This window comes from Perca flavescens, chromosome 7 (assembly GCF_004354835.1).
Source record: "Perca flavescens isolate YP-PL-M2 chromosome 7, PFLA_1.0, whole genome shotgun sequence".
NCBI lineage: Eukaryota > Metazoa > Chordata > Actinopteri > Perciformes > Percidae > Perca > Perca flavescens.
The window spans coordinates 13,785,355-13,809,424 of NC_041337.1; the positions used below are offsets into that span (position 1 = coordinate 13,785,355).

Consider the following 24,070-nt stretch of genomic DNA (forward strand, 5'->3'; position numbering starts at 1 on the left):
CATATCCACCTCACATGCATAAACCACAAACAGACACACACACACACACACACACATGTCCCTAAACATAAACCTGAGAAAACATTTTCAGCTTGCTTTTGCTCGTGGAAACACTTCTCAGCAAGATCTAAGGTCAGCAGGCAAAGATACAATCTGAGCAAATATTTGTGTGGGAACGTGTTGAGAACAACACCAGTATGTCAATTTAAGTCTGCTTTTTCATCCAGATTAAACAGCACATGTCAAGGTGGGTTTTATTGCTTTTCTCCCAGTTTATTGTTGTACCAGTTCAGCAGTAAAACATGGTTGAGACATCGGAGCACATTGTAGAACATCTTAGCCAGCTCTCAATAAATAGACCTTTTAAATATGACAGATTGTATTACAGCAGAGGGATATAAACCTGAAAATGTCTAGCACACAGAACAAGATTCCACGTGCAAAGCTCCCTCTCTCTCTCTGACAGGTCATCTGAATGTTGCTATAAAACTGTGCGTTAGGTACTGTATATGGAACAGCTCTGACTGATGAAATATGTCGACATTTAAACAGGTCCAAGTTGTCATAAGTTGTCTTCCGCCATCACTGTGTAGCGTTCATGTACATGTGAGGCAGAGAGAGGCATATCGAGTTTAAACTCAACTGGTGTGTACTGTTGTGTGAAAGAAAACAGGCAGCATTACATACAGGAGAAAACACAAACCCAAGTGACATTCTAGGAAATAAATACACGTTTTACAAGTATTTACACAGTATTGTACATAGAAGAAATTCAGAACATCCATCCGGGTCTCTTAGTCATAAAAATATATTTATATAATAAAATCTACAGTAAAAGAATCAACTACAATAACAATTATTGAAATAAACAAAAGGTTGTTGACTGTGAATGAATATACAGTACAATCACTGCTTTTAATGTCTTGTATGCACAGTAGAAAGCACAAACGTAAGTGAGAGTGTGTGTGTGTGTGTGTGTGTGTGTGTGTGTGTGTGTGTGTGTGTGTGTGTGTGTGTAATTATGCATGTATATGTATGCATTTCCAAGTTTCTACTGCTACTTCATTAGCTTGGTGCCATGAGGTAATCCAGGAGGCTTTCAACAGTTCCGGTTGAGAGAAGGGTATCTGAGGCAGACCAACGCCGTTTGCCGTGGACACGGCTGCTCTTGAGTGCTCTTGTGTGTGTGTGTGTGTGTGTGTGGTGTGTGTGTGTGTGTGTGTGTGTGTGGGTGTGGGTGTATGTGCGTGCATATTTGTTTGTGTGTGTGTGTGTGTGTGTGTGTCTGTGCACTTGTGGCAAGGAGTCTAAAATGGATTGAAATCCCCGTTGAGCCACACAACATCGGGTTTACTTCAGGACAAAATGTAACAAGAGTATCTTTCATACAGGAGACTGTCTTGACCTCTCAGAACGTTCATAAAATACATGTAGTACATTTTGTACTCCATTCTCAATGTTTCAAATGCTGCCTGACAGCAAGAAGAAGCCCTTTCTACTCATGTGTGTGTGTGCATTATGTGTGTGTCTCTATGTAAAGATGCTGACAGTCTAGTGGCAGCCACAAGCTCTGACCACCATGTTGCGGTATTTCTTGAGGATGACGTTGGAGCTGTCATCGAAGTAGAGCACTGAGATGGCATGGAGCTGTGTGGGAGCACAGCAAGGCTTGGGAACCGTCTCCGGGTTAATAAAATGAACCTGGGAAGAGTAGGGGGAGTTCAAATGTTAAAATCATCATTACACCACAAATTAATATCAACAAATGGTTTTAAAAAGGATCTAGCACACAGGGCCATACACTGAATCTAAGTACTGTGGGAGAAAAAGCAGTCTTTAAAATGTTGACCTTATCCTGTGTCACGTTCACTGATGACAGTTTACTCTAAAATACAATCTGCAACTGCTTTGGATCATAGAATACAGTGGTTCCAACAGCAGCTACATTGTCTTGACAGTTGATGAGATGATTAGACTCTTAACATGACTGCTGGGTTTTTGTTCCCTCCATGGTTACTCACAAGGGTTTGCACAATGGCATGGTTTGTGGCGTTCATGTAGGAGTTCAGCGGGAAGGCACACTCTCCCTCGCAATAGTACGCCGCATATCCTTCAGGAGCGATGATCCAGTCCTGAGAGTGGGGAGGGAGACGGAGAGAAATGTAGGTTTGTAGAATTGGGAAAATTGAATTTATTTATCCCTTGATAGGGACCCGATACTAATGATAGATAATGTTGTATTTGCACCTTTACTAAAAAGATCACTGTCCGTGGCTGGTTTGGTTCAGTGGGTAGAGCAGGCGCACATATACTGAGAGGCTTGTGCCTCGGCGCAGAGCTCCAGGGTTTGAGTCCAACCTGAGGTGATTTCCTGCATGTCTTCCCCCTCTTTCTCCCTTTTCTCATCTAGCTGTCCTATCAATTAAAGGTGGAAAAGCCCAAAAAATAATCGTAAAAAAAAAAAAAGAGCACTGTCCTATTACTTGCCTTATCTTTGATTCTGGGGTCTTTTTGGATAATATTATAATTGTATATTGTCAGCTGTTAATCAAAATATAAATTTACAGATGCAACTAACTCATTAGCAATTAATTTGCCTATTATTATTGTTATTATTTTCCTGTTTAATGGAACATTTTAACATTTTAAAAAATTCCCATAACTATTTTCTCAGCCGAAGTCTAAATATTTCAATTGCTTGTTTTGACCAAAAGCCTAAAACCCAAAGATATTTGCAGTACTTTCATTTGAGAGTTCAAAGAAAAAAAACTGACAAAGAAAAACTCACATTCACATTTTTGAAGCTGGAACCAGTGGCATTTTACTGAGTACGTCAAGCTGGACCTGTAAAAGTGTGGTGGACCTGTCCCCTATGGAAACAATACCCTTGGGCTCAGGCATTATAGGAGTTGATTCTAGTGTGTCGTTTATCAGGATTCTGGGATAAGACCTACAACCAGGAGTGTCTGATTTGGGCTTTTGTTGGGGTAAGCATTTTTGGGCTACCTGGGAGTTGTGGGAGAGGAATGCTTTCCGTACCTGCCATCCCAAGTCTCTGAAACTGACGTAGAGCTCGTGCTTCTTACAGGCCTGCTTCTGATCAGTACTGCTGTTTTCTGGGGAAGAAAACAGAAAGACAGAGAGAGATTATACTTCAACACATGTGCTATTATCCCATTCAGCTACAAGAGTAACTATTTACTGTAGTCAGACCCCAATTAGACAGAGACGATAAAGAACAGACCTAAACACAGCCAGTATCCTCATACAAAACATCAACATTTAAACAATGGCTGAAGGAAATCACCTCCAGATACAGCAGCAATTTGGTAATTGTTTCAAATGAATGGGCCACCCTGCTTGGAGGTCTCTCTGCTGTGCTTTGAGTTTTCACTGGATGAAACAGATGTGCACATAGAGTAGGCTCGCCCCTTTTTTCATAACTCAAGTCTTTATTTATTCTCTCTCCTTTCTATTCACCCATTTCAAGCTTTTATTTTCCCCTTTACCCCATCCACGTGTAAAAAAAATAAAATGTAGTCTGTTTTCTATCTAAAGGTATCTCTCTTGCTTCCTCTGGTGACCTCTGGGGCTCTGTGGTACATTAGTTCCTGAGAGTGGTTCAGATTGGAAATGATCATGAGCGACTGGTTCTCATCATCCAGTTAAAGACCGCTAGTATCCAAAGTTCCAAACAGGCCCATTTGGCCCATGTGTTGTAGCCCCCGGTTGCCCCACAGCACACCGCAGATGTGTTCTGCCATAAAAGCCTGCGCTCCCTTACCTCCATGCAGGGAACTTGGCCCCAACAGCTCTGTAATGCTTGTGTAAATAAACAAAGACAGCAGAGGGATATTTGAAGCTCAGGCATTACAGTCTAATGTTTCAGCGCTTCACATAAACACAGCTCTCTCACACCTCTAAAACAAAGCCCTCAAGTATGCATCACATGTTTTGTCGTGCAAAAATCCCATAAATTCCAATAGCATTCTTTAGTTGCTCTGGATATATTGTATATTTGGGGATGCTTGTGTTTGCATGTCAATGAGTACACACAATGCGCTAAACTAGTCATCCGTGTCCCATTCCATTGATTCTCCCCATTGCCAACAAAAGCCAGATCAAACCAGGGGTCGGCTCAAAACAATAGCATAAATTAGGGCTGGGCGATAGGGAGAAAATCAGATATCACGATATGCTTGACCAAATACCTCGATATCGATATTGCGGCGATATTCTAGGGTTGACAATTGGTGCTTTAACAAAATATCTTCACGCTTAGATTTTAGATAAATAATCATCAGCAATGTGGACATAATGTCTAAGTGGGGAAAAGGCAAATAATAGAACAGTCTGGTAAATTCAGAAAAGTGCATCACTTTACTGTAATGCAGCCTTTAAAACCATAGAAGACAACACTTCTGTCATATCACGATATTACGATATCCAAAATCTAAGACGATATCTAGTCTCATATCACGATATCGATATAATATCGATATATTGCCCAGCCCTAGCATAAATCAGAGCTGGCTGTATATACAGCATACACACTTTGCGTGTTTACCTGCAACATTGGCCACTCTCAGTGCCTCTTGGCTCTTTGTCCCTTTGGAGCGGTTGGGGTTACGCTGTTTGGCCCCCCCTTGTGCTGAGCGGATGCTTCGAAGGTGCACCTCAGTGGCTTTAAAGAAGGCCACCATGAAGGGCTGTTTATTCTGTGGCCCACTGCGACCAATCAGCCCTGCCACACGAGGATTGATGCTCTCCCCTGTAGGGGGAGACAGAGAGAACAGTTCAACCTTGGTGATGGCGTCACAAAAATCCAGATTTTTTTTCATACAGGGTGATGTATAAGGAAATGCTTTTTAATTCAAATAAATGTGTGCCCGCTTGGGGTGTCTGTGTTTAGAGTTTATTTTGCATGTGTGTGGTCCTCGCTTTCCTCACTGCAAACACTTTTGTCTGTTTTGCAAATGAGATTTGCCTATGTGAATTCCTTTCCCTTTTTCTCATCCCTTCTCTGCCTCTGAAATGGCAAGAACAAACGTAGCGCTGAACTTCAAAGCCTCTCTACTCGTGAGTGAGTGCGTGTTTGTGTGGGTGGGTGTGTTCGTGCATGTTCGTGCATGTGCTCTCCAGCAGTGTCTATCTACTTGTCACGTAGAAGAATGTGTGTCTGATCGCCGTTATGTGGTAAATCAAGGCCTATGGTCGCCGCTGGCGACGGGATGTCCCGTGGACCTGTCTGTGCATGCTCGCCCATTAAACCTTCATACACAAACACACATTCATAGATACAGCCTCTCCAGCACTCCCCTCCCACAACATGAAAGCAATACAATTGTCTGTTTTCCTCACCTAACATGTAACATCCTGCCAGCCTGTAGAGAGATAATATTCTCAAACACGCTCTTGTACTTCACACTGTTTGTTGATAAAGCTTTCCACTGACTAACCTCCGAACCTTCTGCTAAGATGTTATCCTTTGCATAACGCAGTGTATTTTCTGCTTGCCTGCTAATGATGCTGAGGGTATGACGGATGAATGACTGATGAGCAGCAGGGTTTGATTTATCTTTGCTGTGTACACACAATGAATGAATCAACTGATTATTTGGCATTTAAGAGAACAGCCATGATGTCAATGCATGTTGTATTATAATGTAGTAATGTTGTCACAATACCAGAATTTAAACTTTGATACAATACCAGTCCTAAAAAAATAAACAAACTGGATAGTTCTTTCGATACCGCGGCAAAAATACAGAAATGTCCTAGCCATACAAAATAGGATAATTTTTTTTATCAGTGACATAAAAAGTCACTGAAAACATACCAAGACACGGTTGACTTGACCATCTACTTCTGTTATTGTAAATGTGTTCATCACTAGATTTTAAATAAAGTATAAACTTTATCAACTACACAAACATAGCATTATGTTTAACACTTAATTTTGCAATGTTTGCGCTTAAAATCGAGTTTGAACTCAATCCACTAAGGAATCTTTACTCAGAGTACATTTTAGGGTATACCTAGAGGACCCTGCTGGATAACTGGTAACTCATTAACTGAATTAGCAACTTTAATTCATACTTACAATACTTTCATTTTAATTAAGATAGTTACCATGTACCACTATAAACACCTGTGCAAACTCAACACAAACAATCGGGCAATAAATCATATCTTTGTGATTTTTTTTAATTCTTGTTTACACTGTCAGAAGGGTGTTAAATCATCTCGGTGATTTTTTTCTGGTTTCTCATCACCTCGTCTTTGTACCTTTGTTCTTGTCCTTTTCTGCTCTTTAATGTTTAATTTCTTATACTGCACTGTAACTTTTATTTGCATATTTTATCTCTCGGTTCTTTGAATTTTTATACTGCACTCTCAATTTTATTCTTGTCTTTTAATGTTTTAATTTGTTTTTTAATCGTTTTCGAACTGCTCTTTAATGTTTTATGTAAAGCACTTTGAATTGCCCTGTTGCTGAAATGTTCTATACAAATAAAGCTGCCTTGCCTTGGCTTGCCTTGCCTTTTCTGATGCATGTTCGCCAGGCGCTTCGGCAGTCTCAAAACTCGCCACGCAGGTAATATGGTCACCTGTGACTTCCTATGTGGCAGGGAATACACTGAGCTGACTGACACTCACCGTTTGTGCTCTCCAGGGCAAGCTGTAGACCCAGGTTCCTGCCAGGGTTCAGGACCCAGTGGTTACTGGTGGCTGTCACGTCAAACACCAACCAGCCCTCCTCTGCTGCCCAGATCACCCGAGTGTCCAGCAGAAACAGGTCTGACTCCCTGGAAGGGACGCAAAAGACAATCAAATTTTACACTCAAAGTCAGAGATGAATATAAGTCAACATGTAAGTCAAATTATTTGCACAATTACAAAAGATAGGTTGAAACCATGTGTAAAGCTAAGTGACCGAAGCGCAAAAGTAATGGAGTGGAGAGAGGGAGTCGCAGGAGTGTAACGGAGTGAAGCAAAAGGGAGAGAGATGGAGCAAGAAAAAGAGTGAGGGAGGGAGGGCTCCAGATGGTGAGGCCCAGGGGAACACTTCATTTTCGTAATTGACAATAATGGCTTTATAAACGGCCGGTCCTTTCATACACTACACACAGTCCATCACTGGCTGGAATTTTGTGAGGGAGCCAGAAAGCCAAAGAGAAAGAGAGAGAAGGGGGTACACAGCTGCGGAAGAGGAAAAAACTGGGAAAAGTAGAGAGTGAAATAATGCATATCCAAGTCAGTCCTACTGTCCAACACTGAACTCAGGATTTTCTACCCTTTCACCATCGGAGACTAAAATCCCTTGTTCTTCATGTGGCCATTCATGTATCTCGACCTATTTTCTGACTGGGCAGATAGTATGTCACAGAGCTCTGGTTCATTCATGTACCCAGACCCGTCTCTGGCAAAGGAATAAATGACTGTGTTGTTCCCTCTGGACAACAGAAACCTTTAGGAGGGGTCGAGGAGAGCAGGACATGGGCCATTCCCGAGTTACATACACCTTCTGGACGGCCCAGATTAGCCACATGGAGAAGGTGGGTCTAAGATCTGATCTGATTGGAAAAGCTTTGCGATAAGGACCGCAATTTATGCTTATGCTTTCATTATTGATACATATATTGTTTTTAATTAATGTATCTAATAAATAGAAGAAAATAATGACAAAGGCAAATATCATAGAGTCCCAAGTTCCAAGGTGATGTCATTAAGTTACGAACATCAGTCCAAAACCTAAAGATTTTGAAGACCTTTCTTATTGATGCTGCCTTTCTTTAAATAATTGTTAATTTCTTATACTGCACTATAACATTTATTCGTATTTTATCTGTTTTTATATTTTTAATTGTTACTGAAGTTACATTGTCATATAAAGAGAATTAAAAAGTAAGACCGGTGGGACCGGCCGTTCTGGGAACTTCACACTGTTTGTTGATAAAGCTTTCCACTGACTAACCTCCAAGCCTTGCGATGACAACCTGCTGCATAACGCAGTGTATTTTCTGCTTGCCTGCTAATTATGCTGAGGGTATGATGGATGAATGAATGATGAGCAGCAGGGTTTGATTTATCTTTGTTGTGTACACACAATGAATGAATCAACTGATTATTTGGCCTTTAAGAGAACAGCCATGATGTCAATCCATGTTGTATTATAATGTAGTAATGTTGTCACGATACCAGAATTTTAACTTTGATACAATACCAGTCCAAAAAAATAAACAAACTGGATAGTACTTTCGATACCACAGCAAAAAAAACAGAAAAGAACAGCAAGGATTGCGGGTGGATTACTTGTATGGAGCAACGGCTTACACATATACTAGTGTCCTAAATCTTGTATTTCATCCTTTTTTTTATATATTTTTTTATTGTTTTCAACTGCTCCTTAATGTTTCATGTAAAGCACTTTGAATTGTCCTGTTGTTGAAATGTACTACACAAATAAAGCTGCCTTGCCTTGACAATAGGCTTTTTTCACAGACATTTTGACATTTAACAGTAGGAAAAGCCCAGATCTAAATACTGAAATGAATGATGGCTGAATTCTGTGTTGGCATGCTAACATTTGCTCATTAGCACTGAACAGCTGAGGCTGATGGGAATGGAAATAGTTTAGCAGGTAGTTGGTTTTAAATCAATTCAAAATCATGTCAGCCCCATTCCAGATAGAATTATTGCTTAGCAACATGAATATATTCCACTTGGTGGACAATATTGAAACATACATTACTGGCGCTCAAACTAACAAAACCATATATCCAAGCTCACCTATCAGAGTGTTCCTCCAACACCTGGTAGACGCTGATGCGGAAGGTCTCATTATCGAAACGTTCGTGGATGAAGTCTTTATATATACGAAACTCAGCAGCAGTGACCGCCTCACCCTCCGGGATCCGTGATAGGTCAAATCTGAACTCTCGGTGATGCCGCCGCACTGGTAAGAACTCCTTATCGTGCTCCACTGCAAACAAAACAAAAGTAAAACATGAAAACTTAAAAAAATGCATCATCTGACAGACTGTATGTATGCAGAGAATGTTGCTTTTTTTTACATTCCCCCCTTTACCAGCAGGGATACAAAATGTGTGCAGGGAGACACAGAGGGGGTAATTTAACTCAATAAATTCAGTTGCATCTTACAGAGAAACAAAATCTGTTTACAAAAGAAGTCGAGGCTGGAGAACAAATGTCTTTTGATCTCAGAATTTCTACTATTCATTCTTCCGCCACAGTCCATCAACCTCCGTTGTTAGCAAGGAGCTGACATAGCTTGTCAGACTCTGGGTCCGTTCCAGACTAAAACATCTATAGATATGCAGTACACATGTTGGCCTATGATTGAAACATTCATGAGGACGAGCACTAGAAGTAATGCATCTGGCGCACACTGAGCCATGATAGAGAGATGCAGGCGGACTCTGACAGCTTTATGAGCCCCTTTCTTCTCCCTCTCTTCCTCCTATAGCCCCAGAGAGTCATCCAGTCTGTCCTTCATCTGGTTCTCATGAGTTGGGGGCTTCATGTTTGGTGTACCCCATCCCCTCCTCTCTCTCATCCCCACATCCCAGCTTTCCAACCCCCTGCACCCCAAAGACGTGCCCCCCCTGACCCTGCTCCTCTCATGCCCCAGCAGGACATCCCAGGGGTCAGTGCCTTGTCTCTCATCATCTCCTGGCTCTCCCTCCACCTCTCTCTTTATTAACTGTCAGAAAGACCGCCCACACAACCACGCATCAATACGTATACAAACAGAAACATACACACAAATTATTTACAAGCTGGCAAAAACCATGAAAACAATGCATCATCTACCCAGATCTCGTGGGCATTTTGAGCACTTCTTTCTTATGATCGTGTCCCCCTTCTATATACTGCAGTTTAGAGTAGCCTATAGATGTCCTCCCTCCCTTATTTATATAGTACTTATCACAACCAGAGATTACAAAGTGTGTAACAAAGAAAACTGATTAAAAAAAAATAGTGATACAAATGATATTATACTAACGCAAATTGAAACTTAGGGTTTGGGGGTCAGACAAACAAGCAATTTAAATCCAAAGGATTCATTGATTACATTAAAAAAGACTAAGAGTCTACAGCCATGCTAGCAGCTCTGTGAGACTATAGGCACAGTGGTAGCCTGACAAGCCAGACCCACCCCCTGGCTGCAAATTAAATTTGCTGCCGCTAGGGTACGTCAAGATTTCTAGGCTAGCAAAGTGGTGCTTTGAGCTAAATGCTCAGAATTAGTACGCTAACATGCTAATGTTTAGAAAGTTTAATGTTTATCATGTTTACCATCTTTCTAATTAGCACTGAAAACAAAGCACAGCCAAAGCAGATAGGAATGTTAGTTTTGCAAGACAGATTGAACTTTTGACCTGATGATGAAGCTAGATGATAACCAAAGTTAATATAGTTCATCCTGAGACATTTCATTTCCAATAATTGGGCTATTGGAAAAGGAAGGAAAAGGAAAAGTCAGGGGATGACCAAATTCTTTAGGATTCATCCTCTGGGGACCACCAATGTGAGAAGATTTAATGGCAATCCATGTCATATTTGTTGAGATACTTCTGTCTGGACCAAAGTGGTGGACAGACTGACTGACCAACAGACTGACAAAGCCATCCCTAGAGCCATGGCGCTAGCGGATGAAAATAATTGTTTACAGTCCTAATACAGTACAACCATATGCCCCTGCAGGGCTGAGTCACAGCTGGTGACAGAGGACAGCCCTCTCCAGCAGCCCATCCCTCTGCAATCTTCGGCAGCCATCCATCGCTACTCGGCAGTTCTTTATCAGAGTCAACTGTCTCTGAACTCTGCACAACTTTAGTTATAAAAAAACAGGATCTTTCATCACACTAGTGCGCACGTTATTTTTACAGTCTGCGCACGCACGCACGCACGCACACATATTACAATTCAAAAGAATTTCTGACGACAGCATACTTGTTCTATACCAGCTGTTAGTAATATAAGTGTGCAGTGATGTAAATGTTATGCATGTTTCACTACACAGCTAGTGCTATGTTTTTTTTCCTTTCACTGCACACCTGCCTCATTGTCTTCCTCAGCTCTGTTTTTTATGGAGTTCTCCCGATAGACTTTCTGCCCTACACTACCTTTCATTTTGTGTCTATTAAAACCAGTTGCTGAAGGACATTATACAAAGGAAGCACTGTGAGATGATTGGCCAGAGCAGGAGTAAAGAAAGGATCTAATTACTCTTCAATGAGGGACAGCTCTGCTCTCTGTTGGCCATTAGATGGTCTAGCTTTAGGCTCCCATTGTCCTCGGTCTGCTATGGGCACACATTGGACTGGTTTGAAAAGCTGTTTAACTTTTCCTAAAAACAATGGACTTAGACCTTCATCAATTTAACAGCGTGCTCTCTGTCCACACAAATATGCACTGTGGACCTATTCAGTCAATCAGTGCTTTTATCAAGCCCCCACCCTCCAAGTCACCCTTTACGACATTATATTGACTGTGTTGAAAATGCATGCTTCTAGTGGTGAAAAGTCTAAAGCTACACCTACACCTGAAGCTGACCTCACACTCCGACTCTACTACACACTACAATACGCTGTAATAGCCCAGTGGTTAAACAAAGCAAATGTTCTCGATTCAAAAGAGGAATATAACAAAGTTAGGACTACCATTTTGATTTGATCAACCATCCATTTACTTACTACACGTTTTTGGTGCCCTCTCTCACGCATTCTCTTTTCACCTTCATACCTCTCTGCTCCAGGGCCTGCTGTTTCCTCTACCACACCAGGGACCTCTCCCTCCTCCTGTAGCCCAGTGCAGGTGCACTCCCTCTGGGGAGAAAGCCAGACCTGTTCCTCAGCCTCCAGGGCAGCCGCCCGCCCCTTCACTGTAAAAGCTCTTTATCTTTGCTTGTGAGAACAGCTGGATGCTGCTGTGAAACTCCCACACAAACAATTTCTCTTGCATCGTTTTCCATTTCCACTCCTCATTGAATGAATTTCATCTGTTCAGTTTAAGAGAAAATGAGAACAGCCTACAAAGTGAAGCTTTAGCCTTTGCCACGAGTCTTCCTTTGTCTCCCTGATTCTTTCTCTTACAGGTCATTATAGCAGCATGGCAGTCATTATATGAGGGGAAGAGGCACAGTCAAAGTCAAGCGGGTGCATTTATGACTTCCTCTGGGAGGAAGCGGGTAGCCATCGCCCCACCTGTGTCGCAAACATACACACACCACAAACATGGTGAACACACCCTCTCACGGCTTATGAGCCCTTCACACACACACACACACACACACACACACACACACACACACACACACACACACACACACAACCAACTATCACAAAGTGTTTCCTGTGAAGCGAACGGTCTTGTGCGTCACAGCACGGTAACACAATCATTATGGGTTTCTGTAATCCATAATTAGAGATGCAACAACACACATGCAAAGAGACAAACACACAAGCACACAAACATATACACGTACACAGTGAGCTGCTTTACCATTCAGTCTGACATCTGATTTGCTTTTTATACAACTTGCTGATAATGCAGTTATCCCACATCATTTGACTTGTGTGGGCCACACACGTGCACAGCAGCACACATCAGAGATTTCGTGATGATGACGACTTCTCCGTCCTCCAAACCTACCGTACACCTGGCAACCAGAGGGTTACTACGGTATGACCACTGTGTTAGCATCTTTTGAGATTTATCCAGGCGTACGGCATCCTTGTCGTGTTCTCCGCTACTGAGAATCTCTAACTTTTCCAGAAAATAATCAACACTGATATGAGGTTCACTATTCTACAGCAATTCGGTGATTTCTGGATTTCATTTCATTAAACTGTATATTATAAATTTTTTTGTACTCTGTTTTGTCTACAGACTAATGAATTGATCCTACTAACAAGCATTGTTTTTCCAGCCAAAGCCTGATATAGCTTATTCTTCTTGCCAAAAAATATTAAAAACATATCACATATCGCACCAAAGCCACAGCTGAAAATAGTCCCAAACAAATACACTATTTACTCCTGTTTGTGTAACATTTGCTAAAAGCAATAGTTCTCCTTTGTTTATGGAAATGATCTAGACTTTTACAAAAAATGAAAACATACATTTGTTACCCATTTCTCCCAACAAATGGGAGCCACTGATAGGCTGGGTTTCATTGGATTTGTTGACAACAACAAAAACATCGTATATATCCAGCTTTGTCCTTTAACAAATTTTTCTCTCTTCTTGCATGCTCCTCTCCCCCTCTCCTGCCGGGCCAGTAGACCTAAGACACTTCTCCGACACCTCAAGCTCCGGAGCGGCAGTGGCCAAATCTGACGACTCGCATTAGCCCAAGTGTCTGTTCGGCACCCTCACACCTGTTAGTCCCGCCTTGCACGCTTCCGCTGCTCTGCAGGGGGGGATCTCACCCCTGGCACCACTTTCACTTTTCTCAACCGACAGCTTAAGCCCCCCCCTTCCCTCCTCCCATCCCACCTTCAGCTCTCTTGAGATAACTGTGCAACCATTATCTGTACCTCATTCTGCATCCCTGTGGATCCCATTAACTCTAACAGCACACCTGATTCCCAAACCAGAAACTAGAAAAAGCAATAAGTCAAATCAGGGTCAGTTCATTTTATCATGACAATCTGGAAGTAAATGAGGGGGACTGGAACACTACATAGAGTCATGCAAATTTAAGTGATGAACCATAATCATCTGTCTTTCTTTCTTCCTCTTGCTCTAACTTCAACAATGTTTTAAGCACAGTACTGGGAACAAATAAGTCATAGTTTCCGTAAGCTAAAAGAAGGAGGGGAAGAAAAACTGAGTGCAAGGAACGGGCAGATTGCTCAAGATGTTTATCCTATAAAGAGTAGAGAGGGTTTGATCTCTTGGGTACCGGGTGACTACCCACAGTAGGGTGATTACCACGTTAGGAAACATCCTGCCCACTGGCGACTACTGATGACATCATGCCTGTGTGATGTATTTGTACTGCTGTAGGGCCTGACAGCAATGGCTCCCTGGACAAGGGTCAGCGAAGTTTCATGCTATAACTTACTCACACTTAACGATCATTAACTCACCGCAGTGTGTGTGTGTGCGTGTGTGTGTGCACAATTACATACACATGCCTTTGAGCCTGTGTGTAAGTCGAAGCAGTAACCACAGGAAGAAGTCTTTACATTTTAGACTTGTGGTCAAACCAAACCTTTGAGTTCTTTAGCCTGAGGGCCATCGAGAGGTCTCAGATTCACTCACAGCAGCTTTGTTGACCACTCTCTCCCTCTCACTGCAGCCATCAAACATGTTTGCCCTCCGCACCCGTAAACTGTAGTGCTGGGTTCCACCTCATGCTTCGCTGGGCATCATGGACCAGAGATTTATACTGGCTATGTAACAGCCTGGAACTCACAAGAATGTATCAGACTGTAAAGCCTCTCTTTGGCACTCAACCTCTGTCCTTTACAAAGAAGCCGCGCAGGAGCTGTGTTGAAGGGTCAGTTCGTCCAAAGTACAAAATGATCTTATCTTTACTGGTGTCTAGCCATGCACATAGTTTTGGTTTAAAGGAATAGTTCGACAGGAATACGCTTATTTGCTTCTGGCATAGAGTTGCTTGACAAGATCGATTCCACTAAATATGAAGCTGAAGCAGCTGGTTAGCTTAGCTGAGCATAAAGACTGAAAACAAAGGAAAACAGCTAGCTTGGCTCGTTAGTTTAATCTGTACAAAAAGTGTAAAAACAACAATTCACGAGATTTATGTCCTGAACTATTTCTTGGCTGGGAGCAGTTGCCAGGCTACCAGAGGAGACCCCAATAAGCCAATTCCCGCTATTAAACTCCAAACTGTTGTTTTTACACTTAGGATTTTGTACAAATGAAACAAACGAAACATAATGTCTTAATTAGTAAACTTAAGAGGTCCTGGCAAGCAGATTTTGTTACCTACAGATACAGCCAGGCTAGGTGTTTCCCTCTGTTTTCAGTCTTTGTGCTGAGCCAAGTTATATTATTCATATTTCACAGACAGACATTAGAGTAATATCGACCTTTTCGTGAGTGAGAAAATACATAATTTCACATTTACATTTTTTTATTAATTTATTTTGGATGAACCTCTCCTTTACTGTAAGCCGAAGGGATGAATCTGAAGAGCCCACACTACAGTGATTGAAGGTCCTGCAGGACAAATTGAGTCATCTCCGAAATTGGAGCTTAGACATCATCATCATGTTCACTCAGAGGTCTGTCGAGAGAGATTGCACATTAGCGAAAGGCAACGATGACAACAAAGAAACCACATCCTAAATCTTCAGCGGCCATTGTTCTGTGGTGCGATATAATGTGTTGAGAGACAGGGATGAAGGGGTGTGGACAGATCCGTTACAAGCAATGAGGGATCTCTCTGTGCTAATGCCGCAGTAACCATCTGCACTTCCTCTTAACTGCAGGATAAAACAACTCAGAGACGTGGAACCACAAACATTCAGTTTCCCCCTCTCACTCTTCCCCTCATCTCCTTGTTTTTATGTTCTTTAATTTTGTGGCCACAGGGACCACACCCTTCTCAACCAGCCAAGCCACCTCTTATTATAGACCTCAGGAAAATGCACATACAATACGCACATTGGCACAAAGAGACACACAAATTTCCCAGGGTCTACATAAAACTTTTTATAATTTCCTCCTGCATCCCAGAGCGGCATCTTGTGCACACATGACGGGCACATTGGCACCCTAAATTTAACAGCTTGTTGTTTATTTTGTTTAATTACAGCCCATTGGTTTTTTTTTCTTTTTTTTTTTTAAATAAAAAGAGTAGCTGTGGATGAAACACAGGGGAAACACAGTGGAAACACAGCTGCACGCTTGCCTAAACAAATAGAAACCTGCCACATGCAGTTCATATTCCACACTGTCCAACGCAAAATGTCATCACTTATCATAAAAAACACTTGCATACAGTTATTGCTTGGCTTTTACAAGCTTTGATTTGGCTGTTGAAACCTGTTGAGGAATCTGGTCAGTATTACGGGCTTCCGCTAACGCAATCTTCCGCTAGGACAACCAACACACATCACACAGTGCAGCTGGTGACTGGGCTGGGTAAGTGGCTTTAAAATTGTGTTTTTCTATGCACAAACACACACATAACTGCCCTAACACGAATGCTCTAAACTAAAGCACATTATGTTCCCACAAGGAAAAGAAATAAAGAAAGAAATGCACTCGGTTTGAAGAAATGCACGGAATCCATTCTTGATCCACCTTTTCCCTCTCCTCTTGGCCTTTCCTTTCCTTTCCTCCCCTCTCTTCTTTCCTTTTCTCTCTTTTCCTTCTCCTCTCATCTCCTTCCTCCTCTCCCCTTAGCCCTGTCAGTTCCCCCAGTACCAAGTAAAGAGTGCTGTATTTGTTTTTGCAGCAGCAGAGCTGTTGGTCCCAGGATCTCTGGCTGTGCTCTGGCCCACATCTGCTCTCTTAGCTTCGCTGCTTGGTACCCGCCGTCATAGAAGTGCAGGGGAGTCTTATGTGCTGCCGGTCACTGATAAGGCAAGGCCAAAGTAACCCAGATGAAAGAGAAGTGGCTAAACGCATGTAAATATTCATTCTGTTATCCTCTGCACTTTTTATAATCTCACAGCTCACTTTAATGTATCAATTATTCCTCTTTATATATGCACATTGCAGTGGTCGCATATTGTCAACAGGTCAAATAATGTGAGTTTAACATAAATCGGAGCTACGTTTGGAGACAGACAGAAAAGAGAAAATAATTAGAGTAGGAGAGTGAAATTATTAGAAAAACTAAAATGAGCCCAACATTCCTGGCAATGAAGGAGCTCCGTCCATCATTGTAGCAGAGCTAGAACGCCCGCTGCTTAGTACATCTGGGCCTTTTAAACACTTGCCACATATGTCAAGTCCCACACGCAGAGTGTTTCATCATCCCTCCCAGCAAGTGCCTTAGACTGGCCAAGAGCACGGAGGCTCTGCTATGTTCATCCAGATGTCATTCTGGACTCCTGGGTTCAACAGGTGTGGCTAGAGACTTTGTAAAGCTGCCTGAAATTTAAGAGAGATTCTTTGTCTCCATTTGTGGTATTTATTTACACACCAGACCTCAGCGTAATACATCAAACCGTGGAGAGCATTAGGAGAAATTACCTGACAGGAAGGCAGGGCTATCTGTACCAACTGTTACATTCCTCTGCTTCTGCTCACTCCCTGTCCAACAGAAGGCAATAAAACATGCACTCAATAACACTAATTAGCTCCAGAAACATTCCTCTTGGGCAAATAAAGTGTGTGTGTTTTTCTCTCCACACATGTATGCATGCACATGCATGTGCTTTTAGTTCACTAGGAGTGTATACAGAAGCGATGACATAAATCTACGGGAGGGAGAAAGGCGTACTAACAGTGGCAAGGACAGGCTGCGCGCACACACACACACACACACACACACACACACACACACACACACACAGGAATAACTGGCCTTCAACACATACTTGTGTTTCAATTTTCTGGTCCTCATGTGATGAGAAGCCTTCTCAAACACATTTGGGGAAGCAGCTTCTAGTGTGAGATGGAGAGACCGAGACAGACAAATCCATCAAATTACAACAACTCAACGATAGGGAAAAAGTGTGAGGAGTGAGAAATGAAGTAGAGAGAAAGGGAAAGCTGGGTTTTGGGTTCAGAGAAAGTGTGTGTGAGTGAGTGTATGTAGAGTGAGAGAGAGAGAGAGAGAGAGAGAGAGAGAGAGAGAGAGAGGTGGGGAGTGGAAAAACACACCAAAGAACTTGAGAAAGTGTTGAAATGTTTTATGTCTGGAAGCACGGGAGGTTTAAACCTCTGGAGGTGAGGGTCAGGGCAGGAGGTTGGAGACTAAACACCACACAACACCACTGGGACCATATAATAACTAACTAATTAACACTGCTGATAATCAATACTGTTGGCTCAGGAGCGTAGGGAGGGAAATTTGGTATCAGATGGTCCTGCGTGTGGGACAGATTGGAGACAGGGCCAGACATGATGGTGGAGGTCGAGATGAGGAGACTTGTTGGACTCTGAAAAGATAAAGTTTCTCTGCACAGCTGCTTTGGCCTGCAGACAGAGGGAAACATCTGTATTAACCTCAGCACCATGGGCAGCCCACTGCAAAGAGGAATGCAAGGAGCAAGAGATGAGGGTGGGGAGGGAATGAACTGGATATATGAGTATGTTTTTTTTTTTTTTAAAGAGATATATTGGAGCTATTCATTTGAAATCATAAGTGTGGAACTCTCCACTTCTCGGCTATCGGCTATAAAACAAGAGCTGCGTGCCTCTGGCATGACTGTAGTGTGACACAACTGCTTCCGAGCATGCGGCCGTGAGTGTGGGAGCCGGTGACACAATGCTGTCTGAAAGCCAAAGCCTCTAATAAATCCAAACTAATTTACCAGTCAGACATTTCTTCCCCTCTCTGCTCTCCATTACCTTCCTATTACCACGTTCTATAAAGCAGATAGAAGTGGCAGACAAACTGTGTGGCAGCACTGGTGGGAGCAGACGGAGGGGCCATGAATGGTGGAGGGCCAGCTGGTGCCCTGTCAGGTCACCAAGGTAACACAGAGGATAATTACCTGCTAGTGCACTCACTCACTCACTCAGCCAAGTCTGTTTATGACACCTCTCCCTTCTCAGATCACAGCCACAAGTCACTAGTTGAATATAGGCAAAGCTTCAACATGACACAATACAGACACTAAAACTGGTCCCCATGTGCAACATCACGGCTCGAACTGGGTGAGATAACGATATCAAAATGTTGCATATTTCAACAATGAGAGAAAGAAAATCAGTGGAGCTTTGTTTGTGTACTGCTTTTCAACTCTGTTTAGTGAACTGTATCACATCTTGTGCAGATTAACAGCAGCAGAACACTGAGCAATTAAATGCACCCTGGTAGCACTTCTTTTTTTTTTTCAATGGCTTTATATTTGTTCACTTTTTTGATGCTTTTACTTTACAACAGCTGAGTGTCCAGACATAAAGGCTGACTTACAGCATCACTGTTACACATGCAGTGGCCTGCCAGCCAAGGTTCAGTTACTGAAAAAATAACAAGCACAGTTTATAAGAACAGTAAGCCATGACAGTGTGACAGTGAGCAAGCATGCACAAAAACACAACCCTGAAACAGAAGCTGGTATTATCATGATATTAATGAGGATTTTTTACAATACTGGTACTTACCATAATATGGCAAATGTATGCAAAATCACTTGTAAAATAATCAAATATTAATGTTACTGTCACCATTACACACGACCAAACTTCTCACATGTCAAAGAAAAGCTTCATCTTGTCAAACAAATTTATACATACTATACAATTTGTATATTGTTGGTTTTGGTCTTTTCATGGGATTTGTTGACAATTAGAAAAACATCCTTTAATTTAGAACAATATCATGATAAGACCATATCATCACAATATTAATCAATAGAATATGAACCATTACACTGAATTTTTGGCCAGCCCAAATGTACACGCACACAAACATGGAACGTAGAGTTGCCTCTTTTGCTCAAACTCACCTCAGACTAAGTTAATGCATGCCAGATTGCATGAGAGCAGACAAAATAACAAAACGGTGACTACCACACCTCATGATAACATGCCTCCCACACAAACACAGGTGTTGATGTTGCTACTGTTTCAGTCATCCAGGATGCAAATAGCAGACGTCCAAGTTCCAGCCCTTTCCTGTGATCTAGGACAGTGGTTCCCAGCCTTCTTGGTCTAAAGTACACCCACAGCCCTTGATTCACTAATTATATACAGTATAAAAGTAGATATTGTTATTTTTTTTATACAATTGAACTGTCAATATTAAGGTTGGTTTGGTCAGCAACTACTACTAATATAGTGTTCTAGTACTCGGTGTGAAGCTGAATGTTTCAACCATTTATCCAGCAGGCAAATTTTAGCTAATTATTTTAACAGTTTAGTCATTACTTTTAGCTACCTGTTTAAACTTCTGTGGTCGCTTGGTAACTAGTTTTCACACACTCTTACACAAATGCAACACATATTGCTTAGGTGTTACAGTTGACTCAGTGTTAATATGTGAATGAATTCTTTTAATCAAATCATAATTTATATTTTTTCAAATAAGTTGGGTTACTCTACAATTTTTTTACGTACCCCCAAGCAACAGCAGAAGTACCCCTGGTTGGGAATCACTGCTCTAGGAGGTGTAAATGTGCATTTTAGGTTGGGCATGAGGAGTGTTTGTGGGTGTACCTGAATGGCTAAGTATGACCGGCCTGTGTAAGAATTTAAGATGCACTGAACTAAACTGTAGCTCAGCACAGGCCAAAGTAGCGGCCAAAAGCCTTGGAAGCTGTGGTTTGTTAAGGAGGAAATGTCTTAATTCACAGTGGCTGAGAGCTAATGCTGCCAGTTAAATACATTAAATTATAGTTACAAAAAGGATGTGTACTGTAGATAAATCAGCGTGTAGGCACATAGACAGACAGACAGACGATGTTGGCAAGTAATATGTTAAAATGCAACTTTTATAATTTTCTTATCGTACCTTTTTGTATACTTTTCTGTCACCACACTTGAGAGTACTTTCTGGTGTGTTATCATGGCATGTCCGGCACACACCCTGAGTGCCATGGGTGACCTGTGTTTTGCGTAGCAGTGTACATTCTGAATGTATGCTGTAAGCCATTTACACAGCTGGGCTTTTAAACTGAAGTGACTCAGTGAGAGGACGTTCCTGGACCTGGGGTCTGTACCAAAGCCTACACCCGCCCTAGCTGGTTGCACTGGAGTTTGCAACACTCACACAAGCTGACAACAGAGTGTAGCAGCTCCCCTGAATGGCATCAGGAAGTAAGAGGATGAGCTAGTAAAATATATATTTTGTATTATTAATATTAAGTGTAGTTCACTGAGATATGTTCTTTGACTTAGTTTACATTCTACCAATGGGTCTATGGTGTACCAATTGTAAAATAAGATACATTCATGTCATAGTATTTGCCTTCAATAAAAGCACAAACCAGTACATGCAAACAGGCCTCTCAGGAAGCAGCAGCCAGTGTGCAAAGTCTGACTAATGTACCTTGGCACGGTACTTTTGGAGACACGCAGAGCTTTGAGGGACAGTTTTTAAATAAAAGCCACACTCATTTTGCTCTCAGACAACCTAAATAAGAAAACAAACCCACAATGAGTAAATGTGGAAAGGAAGGAATTTGGAAAGGAAATAGTCAATCCATTCGATAGCCATCACTTTTTCTCTCTCTCTCTCTCTCTCTCTCTCTCTCTCTCTCTCTCTCTCTCTCTCTCTCTCTCTCCTGAAGGATAATGAAACAGCATACTATCTGCTGTTTTGAATCAAGCTGCCTGGATACGTATTTGATGGTATTACATGAGACTCAGGGATAAATCTAATAATGAACCCTACTGACAGATGCAACACGTGGCAGATAGCACACACATAGCAATGACAAATGCCCACTTTATATCCAAATGGGTAAAATATTAGGAAACACCGAACATGTGCCATGAGGAAGACTCAACCTGAACAAATGCCATCAGTAATTACATTAGCCCCAAGACTTCAGGAAGGCGGTGTGACTTTCTTTCCATGATCCTCTACTATATTAAATAAAATGTTCTTTCCAGCTAATGTAAATTTTCTCCCTGCTTTAAGCATCATCCTTGCAAAAGAAATAGACCGAGTCCCAACCATCTTTTGTCTTTCTTTGTCTCTCAAAAGCTCTCTTCTTCTCGTCAGCTTACTGCAGCCTCAGCCCTTGAGTTTGCGAGTCTCTGTGGTCAAATCCATCTGTGTCAAAGCCTGTCAAAAATAGTCACAATGCAGCAGCTCCCACAGTAATTACACAGTACAGTGGTGGAACCAGTGTCACCTCCCTCTCTCTTGCCAAGGCGCTCCAACATTGATCTTTCCAGGATTTAATGTAAACTTCCAACTCCTCGCAGAATGTCACTAAAATTCTGTCGCTTTAACTGTATGCCTGCTCAGAATTCCATTCGCTTTTTTCTCCATCTTGTGCCAAATTATGGTAAAGGTTAATACACTAAAAGTATACACAGCTACTCATCTGGAACATAAGAGGAACAGTTGCTGTGATTGCACTTGTTGAGCAAATTGAATTATAATGATGTGTTTATCTATCCATGAATCTGACACTGCCTGCTAATGTTGCGATTATTTGCACTTAACAGCCTCTGAAAATAGTCAGACACTGTTTCATTTCAATAAACATTCTGATTAGATAAGCACAGTGGTCTAGGGAACAACATTTATCAACCAAGAACTAAACAAAACTATTCCATTGGAGTGACGTGCATCCTACAACACAATGACTCATTGTGTGAAACTAACTAAACTAACTTTGGATCATCATTAACTGGCATTATTTTGTTGAGTGTCAATAGGGATGTCTCCAGATTAGAGTGAAGGGAGGACCCAGTTAACTTTGAACCCATTCTGCTGTTGACTTACTCATTCTTTAGATAACACAGGGTTGACATATTAGCTGCTGGCTAGTCCATCATCCACAGCTCCAGCACCTGAACATTAGCTGGTTGCACAGCTGTTTAACAGAGACAGACACTGGAATGTGACACTCCTGGTATTAGCTGGATATCTGTGCAAAGTTGTATGTAAATATAGTTGTTGTGGTCTCCTGTGTGTATGCATAGGTGTAACATCAGAAAAATACAGGTGCTGCTCCTTAGGGAAGGTAAGTCACAAGCTAAAATCCACAATGAATCTACTGTCACCTTTGATATCCTTTGACTGAAACACGGATCCTAAAAAACAGCAGTGAGTTGCAACAAGTGGAGAGCAATACTTGCAGTAAACAGTGCATATATATATATATATATATATATATATATATACAGTAGATACAGGCCTACAGATGATCACTTGACAACAGCTACAGGAACTCCAAGCCAAAAATGTGTGACAGTGTTTGTGTCCTTGCAAAAATCTTTTATAGTTTTGTTTAAGGGGCCTCTAATTTCTCTGTGACATTCCAAATAATCACCCAATTATACTGTATGCTACTTTTTATCATTACAATTAAAAATCTAAATATTGTGCTTGAGAGAATTGAGAGAGGCTGGACTAAGTAAAAGTGCACACGAGTGGCCTGGATCCTTGCCATCATTACAACATTTCTATAATAAATCTTGCGAAACGTATTTTCAATAGCTTTTGGTCATACAAATGGTGAGAGAATAAGGAGCCTACCCAAATTGACAAAGCTCATGACCATGTCTGCGTCGTTCAAGAAGTTGTTGTCTTGCAGGCTGGCTATTGGGGGCCCCTGGGTGGTGAAGACGGGCTTGTACGGGTAAGAGTATCTGTCCTCGTCGCCCTCTGTGGACATGGCGTTGTACAAGTCCAACATAAACATCGGGGCAGCGTTGTGCTTTCCGTGGAGGTGGGGTCGCGGCCGGTGCGGCAGCCCCAGGATCGACAGGATCTCCCGCTGCATCTCTCTGCGCTCCTGGCTTTTCAGCCGACGGTGGATGAAACTGGAGTGGAACTCGTTGTCCAAAGTAAAGTTCGTAAAAGCGGTATCCGCCAATACGCAGTAGCTCCAAACCAAGAGCAGAGCTGGAGCACGTCTATCCAAAATCGGTGCCATGGTACTCGCCGTGCGTAATTGCGCCCAGTTCTGTTCGCCGAAACGCTGGCAAATGGATATTGAACTTATAGCAAAAGGCAGCCTGTGTTCAAAATCCAAAGTCAGATACGGACCCTCATGTTGAGGGAAGTGCTCCCAAATGAAACATCAACTCAACTTCAAAGTCCTTTTGTTGATTGGTTTTCTGGGCAGCTTGTGTTCGCGCGGACCTCCGTCCTCATCCACAGCCTGTGGCGAACAGCTTCCAACGGTAGTGCAGCCTGCAACTGCAGAGTGGAGACTGCGAGCAGAGGCGTTTCACCGGGAGAGACTCGAACAAGTTCTGAGGA

General features: G+C 42.1%; 1 protein-coding gene across 1 annotated transcript; it reads right to left on the reverse strand.

Annotated features, from left to right (window-relative positions):
• Nucleotides 1-252: 252 nt before the first annotated feature.
• Nucleotides 253-24,009, reverse strand: bmp7b (bone morphogenetic protein 7b). The gene is made up of 7 exons (XM_028583428.1): nt 23,342-24,009; nt 8,794-8,986; nt 6,661-6,809; nt 4,568-4,771; nt 3,040-3,116; nt 2,022-2,132; nt 253-1,701 (listed from the first exon to the last, which is right to left on the reverse strand). Exons 1-7 carry the CDS (start codon nt 23,739-23,741, stop codon nt 1,552-1,554), a joined length of 1,284 nt encoding a protein of 427 aa, XP_028439229.1. The 5' UTR covers nt 23,742-24,009; the 3' UTR covers nt 253-1,551.
• Between the last annotated feature and the right edge of the window lie 61 nt (nt 24,010-24,070).